This window comes from Panulirus ornatus, chromosome 10, assembly GCF_036320965.1.
Source record: "Panulirus ornatus isolate Po-2019 chromosome 10, ASM3632096v1, whole genome shotgun sequence".
Lineage (NCBI taxonomy): Eukaryota > Metazoa > Arthropoda > Malacostraca > Decapoda > Palinuridae > Panulirus > Panulirus ornatus.
Window position 1 is genome coordinate 35,064,731 of NC_092233.1, and position 22,313 is coordinate 35,087,043.

Here is a 22,313-nt window from a genome sequence, read left to right on the forward strand (position 1 = left end):
AGGTATATACATACACATCCACACACGCAAATATACATACCTATACATCTCAATGTACACATATATACACACACAGACATATACATATATACACATGTACGTAATTCATACTGTCTGCCTTTATTCATTCCCATCGCCACCTCGCCACACATGGAATAACAACCCCCTCCCCCCTTATGTGTGCGAGGTAGTGCTAGGAAAGACAACAAAGGCCCCATTCGTTCACACTCAGTCTCTAGCTGTCACGCAATAATGCACCAAAACCACAGCTCCCTTTCCACATCCAGGCCCCACAGAACTTTCCATGGTTTACCCCAGATGCTTCCCATGCTCTGGTTCAATCCATTGACAGCACGTCGACCCCTGTATACCACATCGTTCCAATTCACTCTATTCCTTGCACACCTTTCACCATCCTGCATGTTCAGGCCCCGATCACTCAAAATCTTTTTCACTCCATCTTTCCCCCTCCAATTTGGTCTCCCACTTCTCCTCGGTCCCTCCACCTCTGACACATATATCCTCTCGGTCAATCTTTCCTTACTCATTTTCTCCATGTGACCAAACCATTTCAAAGCACCCTCTTCTGCTCTCTCAACCACACTCTTTATTTCCACACATCTCTCTCACCCTTACATTACCTACTCGATCAAACCACCTCACACCACATATTGTCCTCAAACATCTCATTTCCAGCACATCCACCCTCCTGCGCACAACTCTATCCATAGCCCATGCCTCGCAGCCATACAACATTGTTGGGACCACTTTTCCTTCAAACATACCCATTTTTGCTTTCCTAGATAATGTTCTCGACTTCCAAACATTCTTTAAGGCTCTCAGAAATTTTCACCCCCTCCCCCACCCTATGATCCACTTCCGCTTCCATGGTTCCATCTGCTGCCAAATCCACTCCCAGATATCTGAAACACTTTACTTCCTCCAGTTTTTCTCCATTCAAACTTACCTCCCAATTGACTTGACCCTCAACCCTACTGTACCTAATAACCTTGCCCTTATTCACATTTACTCTTAACTTTCTTCTTTCACACACTTTACCAAACTCAGTCACCAGCTTCTGCAGTTTCTCACCCGAATCAGCCACCAGCGCTGTATCATCAGCGAACAGCAACTGACTCACTTCCCAAGCTTTCTCATCCACAACAGACTGCATACTTGCCCCTCTTTCCAAAACTCTTGCATTCACCTCCCTAACAACCCCATCCATAAACAAATTAAACAACCATGGAGAGATCACACACCCCTGCCGCAAACCTACATTCACTGAGAACCAATCACTTTCCTCTCTTCCTACACGTACACATACCTTACATCATCGATAAAAACTTATCACTGCTTCTAACAACTTGCCTCTCACACCATATATTCTTAATACCTTCCACAGAGCATCTCTATCAACTCTATCATAAGCCTTCTCCAGATCCATAAATGCTACATACAAATCCATGTGCTTTTCTAAGTATTTCTCACATACATTCTTCAAAGCAAACACCTGATCCACACATCCTTTACCACTTCTGAAACCACACTGCTCTTCCCCAATCTGATGTTCTGTACATGCTTTCACCCTCTCAATCAATACCCTCCCATATAATTTACGAGGGATACTCAACAAACTTATACCTCTGTAATTTGAACACTCACTCGTATCCCCTTTGCCTTTGTACAATGGCACTATGCAAGCATTCCGCCAATCCTCAGGCACCTCACCATGAATCATACATACATTAGATAACCTTACCAACCAGTGAACAATACAGTCACCCCCTTTTTTAATAAATTCCACTGCAATACCATCCAAACCCGCTGCCTTGCCGGCTTTCATCTTCCGCAAAGCTTTTACTACTTCTTCTCTGTTTACCAAATCATATCTCTTTTTATACCAGTTATTCCCAATCACCAGTCCTTTTTCAGCACACAAATCTACAAGCTCTTCACCATTTCCATTTGCAACACTGAACACCCCATGTACACCAATTATCCCCTCAAGTTCCACATTACTCATCTTTGCACTCAAATCACCCATCTTTATATCCCGGTCTTGTGCATCAAAATTGCTTATACACTCACTCAGTTGTTTCCAAAACACTTGCCTCTCATGATCTTTCTTCTCATGCCCAGGTGCATAGGCACTAATAATCACCCATGTCTCGCCATCCACTTTCAGTTTTACCCATATCAATCTACAATTTACTTTTACACTTTATCACATACTTCCACAACTTCTGTTTTAGGAGTAGTGCTACTCCTTCCTTCGCTCTTGTCCTCTCACCAACCCCTGACTTTACTCCCAAAAGATTCCCAAACCACTCTTCCCTTTTACCCTAAAGCTTTGTTTCACTCAGAGCCAAAACATCCAGGTTCCTTTCCTCAAACATAATACCTATCTCTCCTTTTTTCTCATCTTGGTTACATCCACACACATTTAGACACACCAATCTTAGCCTTGAAGGAGGATGAACACTCCCTGTGTGACTCCTTCTTCTGTTTCCCCAATTAGAAAGTTAAAATTCAAGGAAGGTGGGGTTTCTAGCCCACCGCTCCTGTCCCCTTTAGTCGCCTTCTACGACACGTGGGGAATGCGTGGGAAGTATTCTTTCTCCCTTATCCCCAGGGATATATGTATATTATTATATTTTTGTTATACTTTGTCGCTGTCTCCCACATTAGTGAGGTAGTACAAGGAAACAGATGAAAGAATTGCCCAACCCACCCACATACACCTGTATATACATACACGTCCACACGTACATATACATGCCTATAGATTTCAACGTATACATACATATACATACACAGACATATACATATATACACATGTACATAATTCATACTTGCTGCCTTTATTCATTCCCGTTGCCACCCCGCTACACCTGAAATGACAACCCCCTTCGCCCCCCGCATGCACGCGAGGTAGCACTAGGAAAAGACAACAAAGGCCACATTCGTTCACACTCAGTCTCTAACTGTCATGTATAATGCACTGAAACCACAGCTCCCTTTCCACATCCAGGCCCCACAAAACTTTCCATAGCGCTTCACATGTCCTGGTTCAATCCATTGACAGCATGTCGACCCTGGTATACCACATTGTTCCAATTCACTCTATTTCTTGCACACCTTTCACCCTCCTGCATGTTCAGGCCCCGATCGCTCAAAATCTTTTTCACTCCATCCTTCCACCTCCAATTTGGTCTCCCAATTCTCGTTCTCTCCACCTCTGACACATATATCCTCTTGGTTAATCTTTCCTCACTCATTCTCTCCATTTGATCAAACCATTTCAAAGCACCCTCGTCTGCTCTATCAACCACATTCTTTTTATTACCACACATTTCTCTTACCCTTTCATTAATTACTCGATCAAACCACCTCACACCACACATTGTCCTCAAACATCTCATTCCCAACACATCCACCCTCCTGCGCACAACTCTATCCATAGCCCATGCCTCGCAACCATATAACATTGTTGGAACCACTATTATTCTGAGATAATGTTCTCGCCTTCCACACATTTTTCAATGCTCCCAGAACCTTCACCCCCTCCCCTACCCTGTGACTCACTTATGCTTCCATGGTTCCTTCCTCTGCTAAATTCACTCTCAGATATCTAAAACACATCACTTCCTCCAGTTTTTCTCCATTCAAACTTACCTCCCAGTTGACTTGTCCTTCAACCCTACTATACCTAATAACCCTGATATTATTCACATTTACTCTCAGCTTTCTTCTTTCACACACTTTACCAAACTCAGTCACCAGCTTCTGCAGTTTCTCACCCGAATCAGCCATCACCGCTGTATCATCCGCAAAGAATGACTGACTCAATTTCCCATGCCCTCTCATCCACAACAGACTGAATATTTGCCCCTCTCTCCAAAACTCTTGCATTCACCACCCTAACAACCCCATCCATAAACAAATTAAACAGCCATGGAGACATCACGAACCCCTGGTGCAAACCAATATTCACTGAGAACCAATCACTTTCCTCTCTTCCTACTCGTGCACATGCCTTACAGCCTCGATAGAAACTTTTTACTGCCTCTAGCAACTTGCCTCCCACACCATATATTCTTAATTCCTTCCACGGAGAATCTCTGTCGACTCCATCATATGCCTCCTCCAGATCCATAAATGCTACATACAAATCCATTTGCTTTTGTAAGTATTTCTCACATACATTATTCAAAGCAAACACCTGATCCACACATCCTCTACTACTACTGAAACCATACTGCTCTTCCCCAGTTTGATGCTCTGTAAATGCCTTCACCCTCTCAATCAATACCCTCCCATATAATTTCCTAGGAATACTCAACAAACTTATACCTCTGTAATTTGAACACTCACCTTAATTCCCTTTGCCTTTGTACAGTGTCACTATGCATGCATTCTGCCAATCCTCAGGCACCTCACCATAAGCCATACATACATTGAATATCCTTACCAACCAGTCAACAACACAGTCACCCCCTTTTTTAATAAATTCCACTGTAATACCATCGAAACCCACCGCCTTGCCGGCTTTCATCTATGGCAAAGCATTCACTACCGCTTCTCTGTTCACCAAATCATTCTCCCTAACCCTCTCACTTCACATACCACTTCGACCAAAACACTGTATATCTGCCACTCTCTCATCTAACACATTCAACAAACCTTCAAAATACTCACTCCATCTCCTTCTCACATCACCACTACTCGTTATTAGCTCCCCATTAGCCTCTTTCAGTGTTCCCATTTGTTCTCTTGTCTTACACACTTTATCTCCTTTCAAAACATCTTTTTTTTCTCCCCAACTCTTATTTGCCTTCTTTTTCACCTCTTGCACCTTTCTCTTGACCTCCTGCCTCTTTCTTTTATACATCTCTCAGTCATTTGCACTATTTCCTTGCAAATGTCGTCCAAATGTCTCTTTTTTCTCTTTCACTAGTAATGTTACTTCATCCCACCACTCACTACCCTTTCTAATCTGCCCACCTCCCACGCTTCTCATGCCACAAGCATCTTTTGCGCAATCCATCACTTCTTCCCGGAATACATCCCATTCCTCCCCCACTCCCCGTACGTCCTTTGCTCTCACCGTTTTTCCATTCTGCTCTCAGTCTCTCTTGGTACTTCCATGCACAAGTCTCCTTCCCAAGCTCCCTTACTCTCACCACTGTATATTCCCTAGCCTGAGCCAGGTACCCATTGCAACAGATGCTTCACTCTTGGAATGGAATCACTGGAATCAGATTTATCTCCTTCCCAAGGTCTTTTGGGCTAAGGTCTAAATAATGTTCAGTGTTCTACTTAAAAGACAATGCCATTTGGTGTGGAAATCATTTTTTTTTACCTTCCTTGAAGATTCTTGTCTCAGAAGTTATAAGAATGTTATTTTCACTATTCTTTCACAGGTTTCATGCCAAGACTAGGCTTTTAATGCTGTTGTTTTTTAAAAAAGAGTACTCTGTAAGAACCCCTTTCTTTGGTATTACTTTTATATGCCCCATCCGGGACAAACTTCTTGTCTCTCTTTTGAGGAGACTGGCTGCTTCTCTTTCCCATGCACTATATCTGCCACCCCCTTTACAACCACCCCTACCACCACCTGTACAACCTCTTTTTTCATCACCTTTGCCATCCCCTCTGCAGCAACCTCCCACCTTTTTTGCCATCCCTTCTACCATAATTATTGTTACTTTGCCACCACCTCTACCAACACCTTTCCATCATCACCACCTCCTTTGCAACCACCATTACCACCATCTCCACCTACCACTTCTGTAGGCATCCCCTTTGTCACAACCACTCCGTCATCTCTTACATCACCAGTTCAGCCACCTCTGCCACTGCTGCCACCTCCATAACCAGTTGTGCCACCATTCTTGCCATCCCTTTTGCCACCATCTCTACAACCTTCTGTTTCTCCATTTATCCTTTCCAAGAATGTTTTGATTCTCGGCCACAATCTCACTTACAATAATGTAGCAGTAATTGCTGATGTATATTGATGAGTGCTCCAGCATTCCATCAAAGGTCATCCTTACCTACATATCACACCAGGGAGATGAACAAATTTCATAATTGTTACTTGCTGTACTCTTGTTTCTTTTGGAGAACATGGTTAAAGATTTCATTATTACTGCTCTACATTCAACTGCAAAGTACTGTATTTCAGTTTATATAATGCGTTGATATTTCTAGTATGTATTAACTGTCAGAGGCTCCTTTAAGAAGAATAGTGAGCAAAAAGTCATTCTGTAATGTAGTTGTTCTGACACTTACTGTGTGTATCAAAACATTCATGTGTTCAAAATAGTTTATGTCATCTTGACTATGTTAATGCTATCATCTTCATGCCAGTTTTCTGTTTTCCCTCTCCCCCCCTCCCTTTTATTTTTCATAGCTAGCCAGTGCCTTCATCTCTGCATGCTATGTATGTCAATGTTAAATTGTTTTTGAGTCTGTACATATGTTAGTAGTTATATGTTTAAAGACTTCTACTCCTCATGGCTATACAGGATGGGCTTAATATCTTTTTTCTCCTCACAGGTGAAACAAAGCTTGAGGAGAATGACCCGTATTGCAGCCCTGAATGACTGGTCGGTAGGGAGCAGTGAAGAGGAGGATGTTGGACCTACTCGAGAAGCCCTTGAGGCTGAGGCAACAAAATCTTATAATGAAGCTATCAGATATTTTGCACATGGAAACCTAGAAGATGCTCATGTATATTTCTGTAAAGTCCTTCAAAACCCTTATATTGAGAAGGTAGAAATATTGTTTCTTAATGTTTTATGATTTTATTTTGTTTATCAGTTATCATTTGAAAAGATATTGTTCAGGACCAAGTCTTTTGTGCAGTTTCATTGCTGTTTTCCTTGAGTTCCCAATGACATTGAAGGATGAAAAATGACTCTCAGAATATTATGAACATTTCATCTAAATCTTCTAACAATTTTCTAGCCATTTAGTAGAGTGACTCATGCAGAATATCCTCCAACGATTGTGGTTTCATCAAATCTCGACTTAGGTCTCATTACATTGGTCAACAAAATTTTACTTTTTTGTCTCACAAACTGAAAATAGATGGACGTTATGGTACTTTTTATGCTGAATTCAAATGTTTTAAAAAATTTTCTATCAGGCATGGTTTTTTTAACTGACAGAACAATTAAATTTTACAATAAATGTGTATTATTCATAAATAAGGGTAGTATTACACTTGAAAAACTTACTCCTAAAATGTAGAAGTGTACGATTTTCAGCTATATTTGGCCTCAGGAACATCCATCCCTAGTGGCCAGCAGTAATCTGCCAACATGGAGGAGCTTCACTTTCCTTGGTACCGCTTTTCCATGTCCAAAATGTCCTGGTGAAATCTTTCACCATGCTTAGAGATATCTCTGACTGCCCTAAGATTTTCTGGGAAAAATGTAAGTGCGAATCCAAAAAGGAAATTTTTAGACCCATATTGCACCTCAGAGCTGTATATGAAGTTGATTGATTTTTTACATCACATTGATTTTGTAATCTGTGATTCCCCCAAAAATCTTTGCAAACTCCCTTGAATGACAGCCATGTTGTTTTTTCAAATTTATTTAGATATTCATTGAACTTTTCATCTTGAAGCAGTTTCCTGATATGTGGTTCTACAAGAATACCCTCCTTGATTTTTTGCATCACTGATTTTGGGGAATTTATTCCTCAGATATGTGAATCAATGGCCAGTTTTATCCATACCTTTGACGAAGTTCTTCATCAACCTGAGCATAATGTAGAAAGGAGGGAGATAAATTTGTTAAGTATCAACAAGGGGAGGTTTGACAACATTCTTCTCCATTGGAGTCAGTGATGTTCATTTTGTCCACAATTTCTTTGCATAATGATTTTTCTTGCCCTGTCTGTCCTTCTCATAGTGGAAACAACAGAACTTCATGTAACCAAGTCACATTTGAATGAAATTGCTACAACCTTTAGGTCACCACATACTTTCCACTTAAAGTCCCCATACTTAATTTTTTCCAAAAGAAGCTCTGTGTTATTGTACGATTCCTTCATGTTGGCGATGTGAGCCAGAGGAATGGAGGGAAACTTCTTTTCATTGTGGAGTAGAACCACTTTCAAGCTTGCTTTTGATGAGTCAGTAAACAAGTGCTACTCATCTGTGTTATATTTGTGGCCCAGGTGCCTCAATGACAGAATGAACATCATTGCAAAACACCAGACCATCTTCAAGGGAGAAAAATTATTTGAAAAAGACATTGCAATCACAATAAAAACAATCTTTAGTCTCATTTTGGAGAAGATTCCAGCCCTTCAGTCTGGAACCCAAAAGTTTAGCTTGCTGCTAAGACAAATTTGAATTGCGGATGAGATCATTAAGATCTTGACTCGGCAAATGTGGTTTACTTGAAGAACAGCTTACTTTGAATGTTGGACTTATATTGTCTTCTAGTTCACCTACTTTCTTATCACTAGACTCTTCGTCACTTAGTGTCATGTTTCTGAAGGCGCTAGCACAGGTAATTCATGACTCTGAGACACTGGCCTCATGGCAGATGGTAAATTAGGATATTCAAGAGTATGCTTGGATTTTGATGTTATTGCAGTGGAATTTATTAAAAAAGGGTATGACTGCATTATTGACTGGTTGGTAAGGATATTTAGCGTATGTATAACTCATGGTGAGGTGCCTGAGGATTGGCGGAATGCATGCATAGTGCTATTGTACAAAGGCAAAGGGGATAAAGGTGAGTGGTCAAATTACAGAGGTATAAGTTTTTTGAGTATTCCTGGGAAATTATATGGGAGGGTATTGATTGAGAGGGTGAAAGCATGTACAGAGCATCAGATTGGGGAAGAGCAGTGTGGTTTCAGAAGTGGTAAAGGATGTGTGGATCAGGTGTTTGCTTTGAAGAATGTTTGTGAGAAATACTTAGAAAAGCAAATGGATTTGTATGTAGCATTTATGGATCTGGAGAAGGCATTGATAGAGTTGATAGAGATGATTTGTGGAATTTACTAAGAATATATGGTGTGGGAGGCAAGTTGCTAGAAGCAGTGAAAATTTTTTATCGAGGATGTAAGGCATGTGTATGAGTAGGAAGAGAAGAAAGTGATTGGTTTTCAGTGAATGTAGGTTTGCGGCAGGGGTGCGTGATGTCTCCATGGTTGTTTGATTTGTTTATGGATGGGGTTGTTAGGGAGGTGAATGCAAGAGTTTTGGAGAAAGGGGCAAGTATGCAGTCTGTTGTGGATGAGAGGGCTTGGGAAGTGAGTCAGTTGTTGTTCGCTGATGATACAGAAACTGCAGAAGCTGGTGACTGAGTTTGGTGGAGTGTGTGAAAGAAGAAAGCTGAGAGTAAATGTGAATAAGAGCAAGGTTTAATATTAGGTACAGTTGGGTTGAGGGACAAGTCATTTGGGAGTTGAGTTTGAATGGAGAAAAACTGGAGGAAGTGAAGTGTTTGAGATATCTGGGAGTGGATTTGGCAGCGGATTGAACTATGGAAGTGAAAGTGAATCACAAGGTGGGGGAGGGTGCTAAAGTTCTGGGAGCATTGAAAAATGTGCGGAAGGTTAGAATATTATCTCTGAAAGCAAAAATGGGTATGTTTGAAGGTATAGTGGTTCCAACAATGTTATATGGTTGCGAGGCATGGGCTATAGATAGAGTTGTGTGGAGGGGAGTGGATGTGTTGGAAATGAGATGTTTGAGGACAATATGTGGTGTGAGTTGGTTTGATTGAGTAAGAAATGAAAGGGTAAGAGAGATGTGTGGTAATAAAAGGAGTGTGGTTGAGAAAGCAGAATAGGGTGTTTTGGTCACATGGAGAGAATGAGTGAGGAAAGATTGACAAAGAGGATATATGTGTCAGAGGTGGAGGGAACGAGGAGAAGTTGGAGACCAAATTGGAGGTGGAAGGATGGAGTGAAAAAGATTTTGAGCAATTGGGGCCTGAACATGTAGGAGGGTGAAAGGCGGGCAAGGAATAGAGTGAATTGGAACGATGTGGTATACTGGGGTCGACATGCTGTCAGTGGATTGAACCAGAGCATGTGAAGCGTGTGGGGTAAACCATGGAATATTGTGTGGGGCCTGGATGTGGAAAGGGAGCTGTCGTATTGGTGAATTTCACGCGACAGCTAGAGACTGAGTGTAAACAAATGTGGCCTTTTGTCCTTTCCTAGTGCTACCTCGTGGGGAGAGGGGGGATGCTATTTTAAATGTGGTGTAGTGGAGACGGGAATGAACAAAGGCAACAAGTATGAATTATGTGCATTCGTATATATGTATATGTCTGTGTATGTATGTATATGTTTTGTTTTCTTTCAAACTATTCGCCATTTCCCGTGTTAGCGAGGTAGCGTTAAGAACAGAGGACTGGGCCTTTAAAGGAATATCTTCACCTGGCCCCCTTCTCTGTTCTTTCTTTTGGAAAATTAAAAAAAAAGAGAGGGGAAGATGTATAGATGTATAGGTATGTATATGTGTGTGTGTAAGGACGTGTATATATATACATGTGTATGTGGGTGGGTTGGGCCGTTCTTTCGTCTGTTTCCTTGCGCTACCTCACTAATGCGGGAGACAGTGATAAAGTATAAGAAATAAAATAAAAAGTTTGTGTTGCTGGTTATGGTGTCTAATTGTATTTTTGTTCATACCATCCCCATGAAAGGGGAGATAGAATTCTACCTCTGTATTCCAAATGTGTCATAGAAGGCAGTTAAGAGGGGCGAGAGTTGGAGACTGGAACCCCTCTTCTTTTATTTCTGTATATAAAAGAAGGAAGAAAGGAATGAGCCAAGTGAGGAGTTCTTATCTTCCTTTAAGGCTCAGGCTTATGTTTCTAAATTTATGTAGGTGTGACCATGCTGAGAGGAAAGGAGAGAGACATAAGATTTTTTAATAAAGGAACCTGGATATTCTGGCTCTGAGTGAAATAAAGCTGAAAAGTAAAGGTAGGGTTTGGTGTGAAAACTTTAGGAAGGGGTAACATTACTGTTGAAGCTGGATTTTTCAAAATTTGTGAAAATGTGTAAGGAAGTGACACCTTCAGATTGATGTTTGTAAAATGAAAGTGGTTACCAAAAGATGGTTGCTTATTAGAGCTTATGCACCTGGGTAAGAGAAGAAACATGATGAAAAGCATGTGCTTTGAAAGCATCTGAGAGAGTGTTAGCAGTTTTTATGCAAAATTGTTTATTAGTGATTGGTCATTAAATGTGAAAGTTGGTAATGTGGTAGTTGAGGGTATAATTAGGGGGCATCAGAGACCCAATATTGTGAATAAGAGTGGTGGGCAGCTTGTGGAGTGGTGTGTTCAAAAAGGACCGGTGATTGGGAATACCTGGTTCAGAAAGAGGTGAGCAGGAAGTATGGTAAGAGGGCATTATTGGACTGCAAACAAATTGCTTGGGGTGCAAAAGAATGACTCTTGGATGTGACTGTTTAGAGAGGCAGCTGGTGAATTATCTTAACATTACCTGGTGGAGTCAAGGATGACTTAGTAGTTGATAGGCAGCCACTGACCAGGGAAGTATATTACTGGTACAGGTACACCACCGATTTTCTGGCACCCTTGGTTCCAAAGCCTTGCTAAATTAACCATTTTGCCAGACCAACTGTGGTTGTAATAATAATTCATCAACACACTTCTAACCCACTAATTATACATCTCCCATGTGTCTAAAGTATACCATGTACTGCTAGAAATTTAAATTAAACAAATATTAAATGTAAACTAAATGAATAAATGAAATTTATTATACACCTGCTCAGGACTGAGGTGCTCATCAGCTGTGAGGTTTGCAAATTCGTCCACTTGCTCAGCAGCTTCTTCGTGGTTTGCAGACCAGTTTTCTCTGCACTTTTTATTCATGGAAATTCCATGATGCTTCTCAAATCTTTAAAGCCATTTTTCACTATAGTCATGCTCATGTTGTAATTTAAATTCTTTATGGAACAACTTAGCCTGGTCCATTATCATGCTACCTGACAAGTCCACTTCATCACGTCAATGCAGTCAAAACCATTGCATCATCACTCGATTGTTCTTAGTACTCTTACCATCTTTCATAGTTTTTCTAATCTTCATTTGCTTCTTGGAATTGCTGTCTGCATAGAATTTCAGTATTTTCTCCCTTTGCTTCTTTATATCATAAACAGTTGATGAATCAATACTGTAGTTGTCACACAGCTTACGCACCGAAACACCACGGTCCATTTCTTTCAACAGTACTACTTTATCTTAGATCAATATGGACTGTATTTACGTTTAACACATGACTGACACTCTCATATGTCTTAAAAGCCACAGCTAGGATTAAATTTAAATAAAATTAGCTAAGAATCTCACAGAATTGTGGTATCACCACCAACACATTCAGTGTTTACGTTTAACACACGACTGACACTCTCATATGTCTTAAAAGCCATAGCTAGGATTAAATTTAAGCAAAATTAGCTAAGAATCTCACAGAATTGTGATATCACCACCAACACATTCAGTGTAAAGAATGTAAATAAGAGTGCCCTACACACAATGCCACCTGTGGCCACCCATTAAACTAGTCTGGTGGCCGTGGTAATTTCAAGTTCCCTCACGTAATTTTGTCCCAACTAAAGGAAGTGCCGAACCATCAGTTGCCGGAAAATCGGTAGTGTACCTGTACTACCTACCTAGGTATCAGGAGTGTTAGTGATAGCTGCATAGTGAGCCAGTACTTCAGTCGTTGTCAAGTTGCATTTCTCTGACCCAGGAGCTCTCTTTTCTTTTTGCCTCACCCACATGTGGACTGCTAACATTTTGTCCAAAAACATGCTATCTTTGTTACATGAAACACTTGACAATACTAAACTCACACAATTCATTCTTCATGACTAGATTTTTTCCTACAGTGAACATTATGTGCTAGCTCAACCTTTTGACAAAATGATAGGAGCAATAGATAGAAATAGTGGGTATGAACATTAGGTAGAAGTATTAGGTAGGAACATTAGGTGGGAGCATTAGGTAGAAGTAGTTGTTAGGAGCCTCTGAAAACACTGCACTAGAGTTGCCCTCTGCCAGTGGCATATTAAGCGTGAGGCGCTAAAGGCTAAAAAGTGACACTGAAGTTCATCACTTACGGAGACTCTTTTATTGTGGTCACTCCATTAAGGGAGTTTCCAAAGGGAATAGGCATCAGACATTTCTTTCTTTCTTTTAAACTATTCGCCATTTCCCGCGTTAGCGAGGTAGCGTTAAGAACAGAGGACTGGGCCTTTTTTGGAATATCCTCACCTGGCCCCCTCTGTTCCTTCTTTTGGAAAATTAAAAAAAAAAAAAACGAGAGGGGAGGATTTCCAGCCCCCCGCTCCCTCCCCTTTTAGTCGCCTTCTACGACACGCAGGGAATACGTGGGAAGTATTCTTAATCCCCTATCCCCAGGGATAAGGCAGATAGATAGATAGGCAAGGAATAAGATTTATAAAAGTTTTCAGAGAAAGGGAAATTATGTGAGAGAAGAGGGTGGTGAAAGTGAGTGAGCTTGAAAAAGACGGAAACGTGTAAAAAAAAAATACCAGGAGATACCGGGTGTAGAAAGGCAGAAGCTGAGAGCAAGTGAAGCAAGGGGAGTGGATAAGGAATGGAAGATGATTAGGGAAGCAGTGCTGGCATATGCCAGAGAAGTGTGTCAAATCAGGAAGGTGGGAGGTGGGCAGTAGTTATGGGGAAGGAGTGCAGATGACAGAGATGTACAAGATAAAGGAGCAGGAGGTCAAGAGGAAGGTGCAGGTGTTGAACAACAGGGCAAAAGAGTATTGGATTAAGTATCAGTAAACTTCAGGGAGAAAAAGATATTTTGGAGGGAGGTTAATGGTGTGAAAAATAATGAGAATAAATGGGAACATTAGTGGAACATTATTGGAGGGGCAAATAGGGAAATGGTAACAGGTACTGATAAGGTGAGGGGGAGATGTAGTGAATATTTTGAAGGATTGCTGAATGTGCTTGACAGTATTATGACAAATATATGTTGTTTGGGTCAGGGAGGTATGCAAAGGGAGAGAGTCATGGAAAGTGATTTGGTAAAGAAAAGGGGTAGTGAAAGCCTAGCATAGGATGATATGTGGCAAGGCAGCTGGAGTGGGTGGTGTTGCACTTGAATTTCCTAAAAACGGGTGTGACTGTGTTGTTGATTGGTTAGTTTGAATTTTCAGTGAATGCATGGATTATGATGAGATACCTGAGGATCTGCAGCACGAATGTATAATTCCACTGTATAAATGCAAGGGGGACAAAGATGAGTGTCCAAACTTCAGAGCTATAAGTTTTTTAGTTTACCTTGTACGTTTTATGGGGAAGTGGTGAGTGAGGGGGTGAAGGAATGTACAGAGCATCATATTGGAGAAGAACAATGCAATTTTGAGTGGTATAGGATGTGTGGATCAGGTGATTGCTTTAAAGGTTGTGTTTGAGAAATACTTAGAGAAATAGAAGGATTTGTATTTGGCATTTATGTACCAAGAGAAATCGTATGATAAGGTTGATACAGATACCTTTTGGAAGGTCTCACATAAATTATGTGGGAGGAAAGCTGTTAGAAGCATTGAGAAGATTGTTTCAAGAGTGTAAGGTGTGAGTGCAAAGAGGAAGAGAGTAAAGTGAGTAGGAAGATTGGTTTGTGGCAGGGGTGTGTAATATCACCATGAAATTTTGAATAATTTATGGATGGGGTGGTAAGGGAAGTAAAATCAAGGGTCTTGGAGAGTGGGTAAGTATGCAGTCTTTAGGGTGTGAGTGGGCTTGGGAAATGAGTCATTTGTTTACTGATGATACAGCACTGGTAGCAGATTCAAATGAGCAACTGCAGAAGATGGTGTCTGAGTTTGGGAGATAGTGTGCAGGGAGGAAGTTGAGAGTAAATAGATATATATTAAAAGAAGGTTATTAGTTTTAACAGGGTAGAGGAACATGATAGTTTGAGTGAGTTGGATTGGAGAAAAATTGAGAAAGTGAAGCGTTTTAAATTCCTGGGAGTGGACATGGCAGAGAGAAGTGGGTAAGGGGGCAATTGTTGTGGGAGCATTGGGGAATGTGTGGAAAGAGAGATTGTTATTTGGGAGGGCAAAAATGGATATGTTAAGATATAGTAGGACCAACATTGTTGTATGGATTTGAGGCATAAGCTATAGATTAGGATGTGCAGAGAAGGGTAGATTTGTTTGACATGAAATATTTGAGGACAGTGTGTGGTTTAAGGTGATTTGATTAAGTAATGAAAAGATAAGAGAGATGTGGTAACTCAAAGTGTAGATGAAAGAGCTGAAGCTGGTGTGCTGAACTGGTTTGGACATATGGAAAGAACAAGTGAGGAGAGGTTAACTAAGAGGATATATGTTTGTAGGGAACAAGGAGAAGAGTGAGACCAAATTGCATATGGAAGGATGGAGTGAAAAGTGTTTTGATTGATCAGGTTCCAAACTTGCAAGAGGCTGAAAAGCATGCAAGGGATAGATTGAATTGGAACAATGTCATATACAGAGGGTGACATGCTGTCAGTGGACTGAACGAGAGCACATGATGCAACCGAGGAACTTAGAGAAAGGTCACTTTGGCCTGGTTGTGGACAAGGGGTTTTGGTATAGATGCAGTAACCTGACCATAAGAGAATTGGTGTGAGTGAATGAGGCCTTTCTTTGTGTGTTTCTGCACAATCTGGCTACCATGGGAAACAGCAAGCAGGGACTAAAATCTTATATATTTTTTTCTTTATGCTTGTTTGCTATTTCTCGCATAAGTATTTTAGCAGCCAGAGCAAATGACTGAGCCTTAGAGAAAAAAAGATTCTCATTTGGCTCTTTCCTCTTTTCCTCCATTGGAAAGAAATACAGGAGAGGATGATTTCCAGTCCCATGCTCCTACCCTTCTTATTTGCCATCTACAACATGGAGAAGATACGTAGTTTCTTTCTCCCTATCTCCAAGAGTGGGGAGAAAGAATTCAACCTCCATATTCACAGTGTTTCATAAAAGGTGACTAAAGGGGGTGGGGATGAAGGGCTGGACACCCCCTTTTCTGGTCAATTTCTGAAGAAGGAAGAGAAGAAGGAGCCAGAAGAAGAAGCCTTGAAGGCTGAGGCTGGAGTGTCTAAATGTATGCCGATGTAAACATGATGAGAAGACATGAGAGGTAGATAGTATGTTTGAGGAAAGAAACCTGGATATTCTGGCTTTGAGTGAAATAAAACTCAGTGATAAAGTGGAAGAATGCTTTGTAAATATCATAGGAGTAAAATTAGAGGTTAGTGAGAGGGCAAGTGCTTACGAAGGAGTACTAATACTACTGAAGCAGTTGTGGGAGTGTTTGATATAGCATAAGGAAGTAAATTCTAGATGGCAAAAGATAGGTGATTATTAGTGTGTGTGCATGTGACCGTGACAAGGAAGATCATGAGAGGTAAGTATTTTGAGAACAGCTGAGTGAGTGTGTCAGCAGTTTTGATATAAGTGACTGGGTAGTAGTGATGGGTGATTTATATGCAAAGATGAGTAATGTGGCAGTTGAGGGTATAATTGGGGCTCATTGGGTGTTCATTATTATAAATGGAAATGGTGAAGAGTTTGTGGAGTTCTTTGCTAAAAGGACTGGTTTAAAAAGAGGACCTCCGTTATGTAGCGTTTAGTGTTCCTGACCATGGCACATTCATGGGCTGCCCATGATCGAGCACATAGGTTTGAATCGTGGTTGCAGTAGTCAGTCCATGGTCAATTCAGCTGTCCATCCTCCAATAGGCGTTGGTCTATAAAATGGGTAATGGCTCAGGCTAGGGTAGATATGTGTATAGCATTAACGAGATAGCTTAGATTATGGCCTCATTTTCCCTTTGCCAGGAGAGGCAGCTGGTAGGATGTTTGATGACTATCTTGTGGAGGCAAGGATGAAGATTTTCAGAGGTTTTCAAAAAGGAGGAAACACTGTCAGTAAGAAGAGAGTGGTAAGAGTAAGTGAGGTAGGAAAAGACTTGCATGAAGAAATATCAGGAGAGATTGAACATAGAATGGCAGAAGGTGAGAGTAAATGAAGCAGATGAGGAATGGGAGATATTTAGGGAGGCACTGATGTCACGTACAAGAGATGCCTGTGGCATGCGAAGGATGGGAGAAGTTCAGATTGGAAAGGGTAGTGAGTGGTGGGATGAAGAAGTAATATTGCCAGTGAAAGAGAAAAGAGAGGCATCCGGGTGTTACTTATAGGGATAGAGTGCAAATGATTGAGAGATGTATAAGAGAAAATGGTAGAAGGTAGGAAGGTGGAAGGGTTGAAAAAGAGGGCAAATGAAGGTTGGGGTGAGCAAGTATTAGTAAACTATAGGGAGAATGCATTGTCTTCGAAGGAGATAAATGAGATGTGAAAGATGAGAGCAAATGGGAACATCAGTCAAGGGTCAGTCAAGGGGGCAAATGGGGAAGTGATAACAGGTAGTGATAAATGAGATAAAATGAGTATTTGTGTAGGGGGCAGATGGGGAAGTGAGAACAGCTAGTGATGAAGTGTAGAGGAGATGCATTTAGTATTTTGAAGAACTATGAAATGTGTTTGATGACAGAGTGTCAGATATAGGGTGTTTTGGTTGGGTGGGATATGAAGTAAGGGGGTTATGGAAAGTGGTTTGGTGAAGAGAGAAGAGGTGATGAAAGCCTTATGTAAGATGGTTTGGTGAAGAGAGAAGAAGCAATGAAAGCCTTGTGTAAGATTAGATGTGGCAAGGTGACTGGAGTGATTTGCATTGCAACTAAGTATCTTAAGAGAGGGATTTTTTTTGTAAAGGGGGAAATGGGATTGATAACAGCTAGTGATGAAGTGAGGAGATGCATTGAGTATTTTGAAGGACTATGAAATGTGTTTGATGACAGAGTGTTTGATATAGGGTGTTTTGGTTGGGTGGGATATGAAGTAAGGGGGTTATGGAGAGTGGTTTGGTGAAGAGAGAAGAGGTGATGAAAACCTTATGTAAGATGTTTTGGTGAAGAGAGAAGAAGCGATGAAAGCCTTGTGTAAGATTATACATGGCAAGGTGACTGGAGTGATTTGTATTGCAACTGAATATCTAAAGAAAGGGATTCTTTATTAAAGGGGCAAATGGGGATTGATAACAGCTTGTGATGAAGTGAGGAGTAGATGCACTGAGTATTTTGAAGAACTATGAAATGCATTTGACAACAGAGTGTTAGGTATAGGGTGTTTTGGTTGGGTGGGATACGAAGTAAGGGGGTTATGGAGAGTGGTTTGTTGAAGAGATAAGAGGTGATGAAAATGTCACATAAGATGGTTTGGTGAAGAGAGAAGAAGCGATGAAAGCCGTGTGTAAGATTAGACGTGTTAAGGTGACTGGAGTGATTTGTATTGCAACTGAATATCTCTAGAAAGGGGTTCTCTGTGTTTTTTTTTATTGGTTTGTAAGGTTTTTTATTGTATATATGGATCCTAGTGAGGTGTGTGAGGATTTGTGGAATGCACATATATGGCCATTGTATAAAGGCATGTGGGATAAAGGTGAGTATTCAGACTACAAAGCTATAAGTTTGTTCAGTATATCTAGTAAATTGTGTGGGTGGGTATTGATTGAGAGGATGAAGTCATTTACTGAGCATCAGATTTGTAAGGAGCATTGTGCATGGATCAGATGCTTGCTTTAAAGAATGTGTGATAAATGATAAGAAAAACAAATGAATTTGTATTTTATATTTATGAACATGGAAAAGAGCTATTAGAGGGTTGATGAAGATGCTATGTGGAAGGTCTTGAAAATATATGGTGTGGGAGGAAAGGTTCTAGAAACTGTGAGAAACTTCCATCAAGGGTGTATGGCTTGTGTACAAGAAGGAAAAGAGGAGAATGAATGGTTCCAAGTGAAGGTTGGTCTGGGTGTGTGATGACTCTATCGTCATTCAGTTTGTTTGTGGATGGGGTGGTGAGGGAGGTAAAAGCAAGAGTGTTGGAGAGAGGGATTAACATGCAGTTTGTGTAGGATGAGATGGCCTGAGAAATAAGTCTTTTGTTCTTTGTCAGTGGATTCTAGTGAGAAACTGCAGAAGTCGGTGACTGAGTTTAGAAGAGTGTGTGAAATGCAAAAGTAAGGTTATTAGGTTTAGCAAGGTTAAGGGACTGGTTAGTTAGGGTGTGAGTTTGAATGGAGAAAATTTGGAGAAATTGAGGTGTTTTACATACCTGGGAATGGACATGATGACCAATGCAACTGTGGAAGTGGAGGTGAGGTATAGGATGGGGAATGGGCAAAGGTTCTGGGAGTACTGAAGAATGTGTGAAAAGATTGAACATTATCTCAGAGGGCAAAAATGGGTATCTTTGAAAGAATTGTAGTCCCAACAATATTATATGGATGCGAAGCATGGGCTAAAGATAAAGTTGTGTGGAGGAGGGTGGATGTGTTGGAACTGAAATATTTGAGAACAATATGTGGTGTGAGGTGTTTTGATTAAGTAATGAAAGGGTAGGAGAGAAGTGTGGTAATATAATGTGTGGTTGAGAGAGCAGAGGAGGGTGTGATGAAATGGTTTGACATATGGAGAGAGTGAATGAGGAAAAGTTGACAAAGAGGATATTTGTGTCAGAAATGGAGGTTGCAAGGAGAACAGGGAGACCATATTAGAGATGTAAGGATTGGTGGAAAAGATTTTGAGCGATTGGGGCCTGAACATGCAGGAGGGTAAAAGATGTGCATGGGATAAGATTATTTAGAAAGGTGTGGTGTACTAGGGTCAATGTGATGGACAGAACCAGGCCATATGAAGCATCTGGTATAAACCATGGAGAGGTCTGTCGTGTGTAAGTTGCTGAATTGCATATGACAGCTAGAGAGTGGATGTGAGCATATATGGCCTTTCTTTGTCTTTTACTGGCAGGAGTTTACTTGAGTTTACATGAAAAAGACAGACAACAGGAGGCCTGATTGACCTAAGACTGGGTTGTATGGTAAAAAAAAAAAAAGTTTAACTTGACATGAAAATGTAATTCAGTACAGCAGTTTTTTAAGCTTTCACCATTAGCCTTCTACTGTCTCTGTTACCACTGTTGTATATGCAGTTTATTTCTGGCATTTTTCTCAGAGTATACTTGAATTTATAAAGTATTTGTGAAGTCTCTGGGGTAAACCATGGAGAGTTTTGTAGGGCCTGGATGTGGAAAGGGAGCTGTGGTTTCGGTGCATTACACATGACAGCTAGAGACTGAGTGTGAACGAATGTGGCCTTTTATATCTTTTGCTAGCAATATCTCGTGGGGGGTGGGATGTATTTCATGTGTGGTGGGGTGGCGACAGAAATGGATGAAGGCAGCAAGTATGAACATGTATATGTGTATATATGAATATGTCTAGAAGTTTCAGTTTTCTAAATTGTTTCTTACATTTTTCATATGTATATATATGTATATGAGTGTGTGTGTGTGTGTATATGTGCATATGTATGTGTATGTATATATTTTTTTTTATATATTATTATACTTTGTCGCTGTCTCCCGTGTTTGCGAGGTAGCGCAAGGAAACAGACGAAAGAAATAGCCCAACCCCCCCCCATACACATGTATATACATACGTCCACACACGCAAATATACATACCTACACAGCTTTCCATGGTTTACCCCAGACGCTTCACATGCCTTGCTTCAATCCACTGACAGCACGTCAACCCCGGTATACCACATCGCTCCAATTCACTCTATTCCTTGCCCTCCTTTCACCCTCCTGCATGTTCAGGCCCTGATCACACAAAATCTTTTTCACTCCATCTTTCCACCTCCAATTTGGTCTCCCTCTTCTCCTTGTTCCCTCCACCTCCGACACATATATCCTCTTGGTCAATCTTTCCTCACTCATCCTCTCCATGTGCCCAAACCACTTCAAAACACCCTCTTCTGCTCTCTCAACCACGCTCTTTTTATTTCCACACATCTCTCTTACCCTTACGTTACTCACTCGATCAAACCACCTCACACCACACATTGTCCTCAAACATCTCATTTCCAGCACATCCATCCTCCTGCACACAACTCTATCCATAGCCCACGCCTCGCAACCATACTACATTGTTGGAACCACTATTCCTTCAAACATACCCATTTTTGCTTTCCGAGATAATGTTCTCGACTTCCACACATTCTTCAAGGCCCCCAGGATTTTTGCCCCCTCCCCCACCCTATGATCCACTTCCGCTTCCATGGTTCCATCCGCTGCCAGATCCACTCCCAGATATCTAAAACACTTCACTTCCTCCAGTTTTTCTCCATTCAAACTCACCTCCCAATTGACTTGACCCTCAACCCTACTGTACCTAATAACCTTGCTCTTATTCACATTTACTCTTAACTTTCTTCTTCCACACACTTTTCCAAACTCAGTCACCAGCTTCTGCAGTTTCTCACATGAATCAGCCACCAGCGCTGTATCATCAGCGAACAACAACTGACTCACTTCCCAAGCTCTCTCATCCCCAACAGACTTCATACTTGCCCCTCTTTCCAAAACTCTTGCATTTACCTCCCTAACAACCCCATCCATAAACAAATTAAACAACCATGGAGACATCACACACCCCTGCCGCAAACCTACATTCACTGAGAACCAATCACTTTCCTCTCTTCCTACACGTACACATGCCTTACATCCTCGATAAAAACTTTTCACTGCTTCTAAGAACTTGCCTCCCACACCATATATTCTTAATACCTTCCACAGAGCATTTCTATCAACTCTATCATATGCCTTCTCCAGATCCATAAATGCTACATACAAATCCATTTGCTTTTCTAAGGATTTCTCACATACATTCTTCAAAGCAAACACCTGATCCACACATCCTCTACCACTTCTGAAACCACACTGCTCTTCCCCAGTCTGATGCTCTGTACATGCCTTCACCCTCTCAATCAATACCCTCCCATATAATTTACCAGGAATACTCAACAAACTTATACCTCTGTAATTTGAGCACTCACTCTTATCCCCTTTGCCTTTGTACAATGGCACTATGCACGCATTCCGCCAATCCTCAGGCACCTCACCATGAGTCATACATACATTAAATAACCTTACCAACCAGTCAACAATACAGTCACCCCCTTTTTTAATAAATTCCACTGCAATACCATCCAAACCTGCTGCCTTGCCGGCTTTCATCTTCCGCAAAGCTTTCACTACCTCATCTCTGTTTACCAAATCATTTTCCCTAACCCTCTCACTTTGCACACCACCTCGACCAAAACACCCTATATCTGCCACTCTATCATCAAACACA

The 22,313-nt window shown here is 41.1% G+C and overlaps 1 protein-coding gene across 4 annotated transcripts in view; it reads left to right on the forward strand.

The window, feature by feature from the left end:
• LOC139750902 (uncharacterized) overlaps positions 1 to 22,313 on the forward strand; it is a 465,731-nt gene that overhangs the window by 25,533 nt on the left and 417,885 nt on the right. For all 4 annotated transcript variants that reach the window (XM_071665783.1, XM_071665785.1, XM_071665781.1 and 1 more), the window contains exon 2: positions 6,565 to 6,780. In XM_071665783.1, the coding sequence (XP_071521884.1) occupies positions 6,586 to 6,780 (195 nt within the window). In that variant the 5' untranslated portion in view covers positions 6,565 to 6,585. The remainder of the gene's footprint in view (positions 1 to 6,564; positions 6,781 to 22,313) is intronic.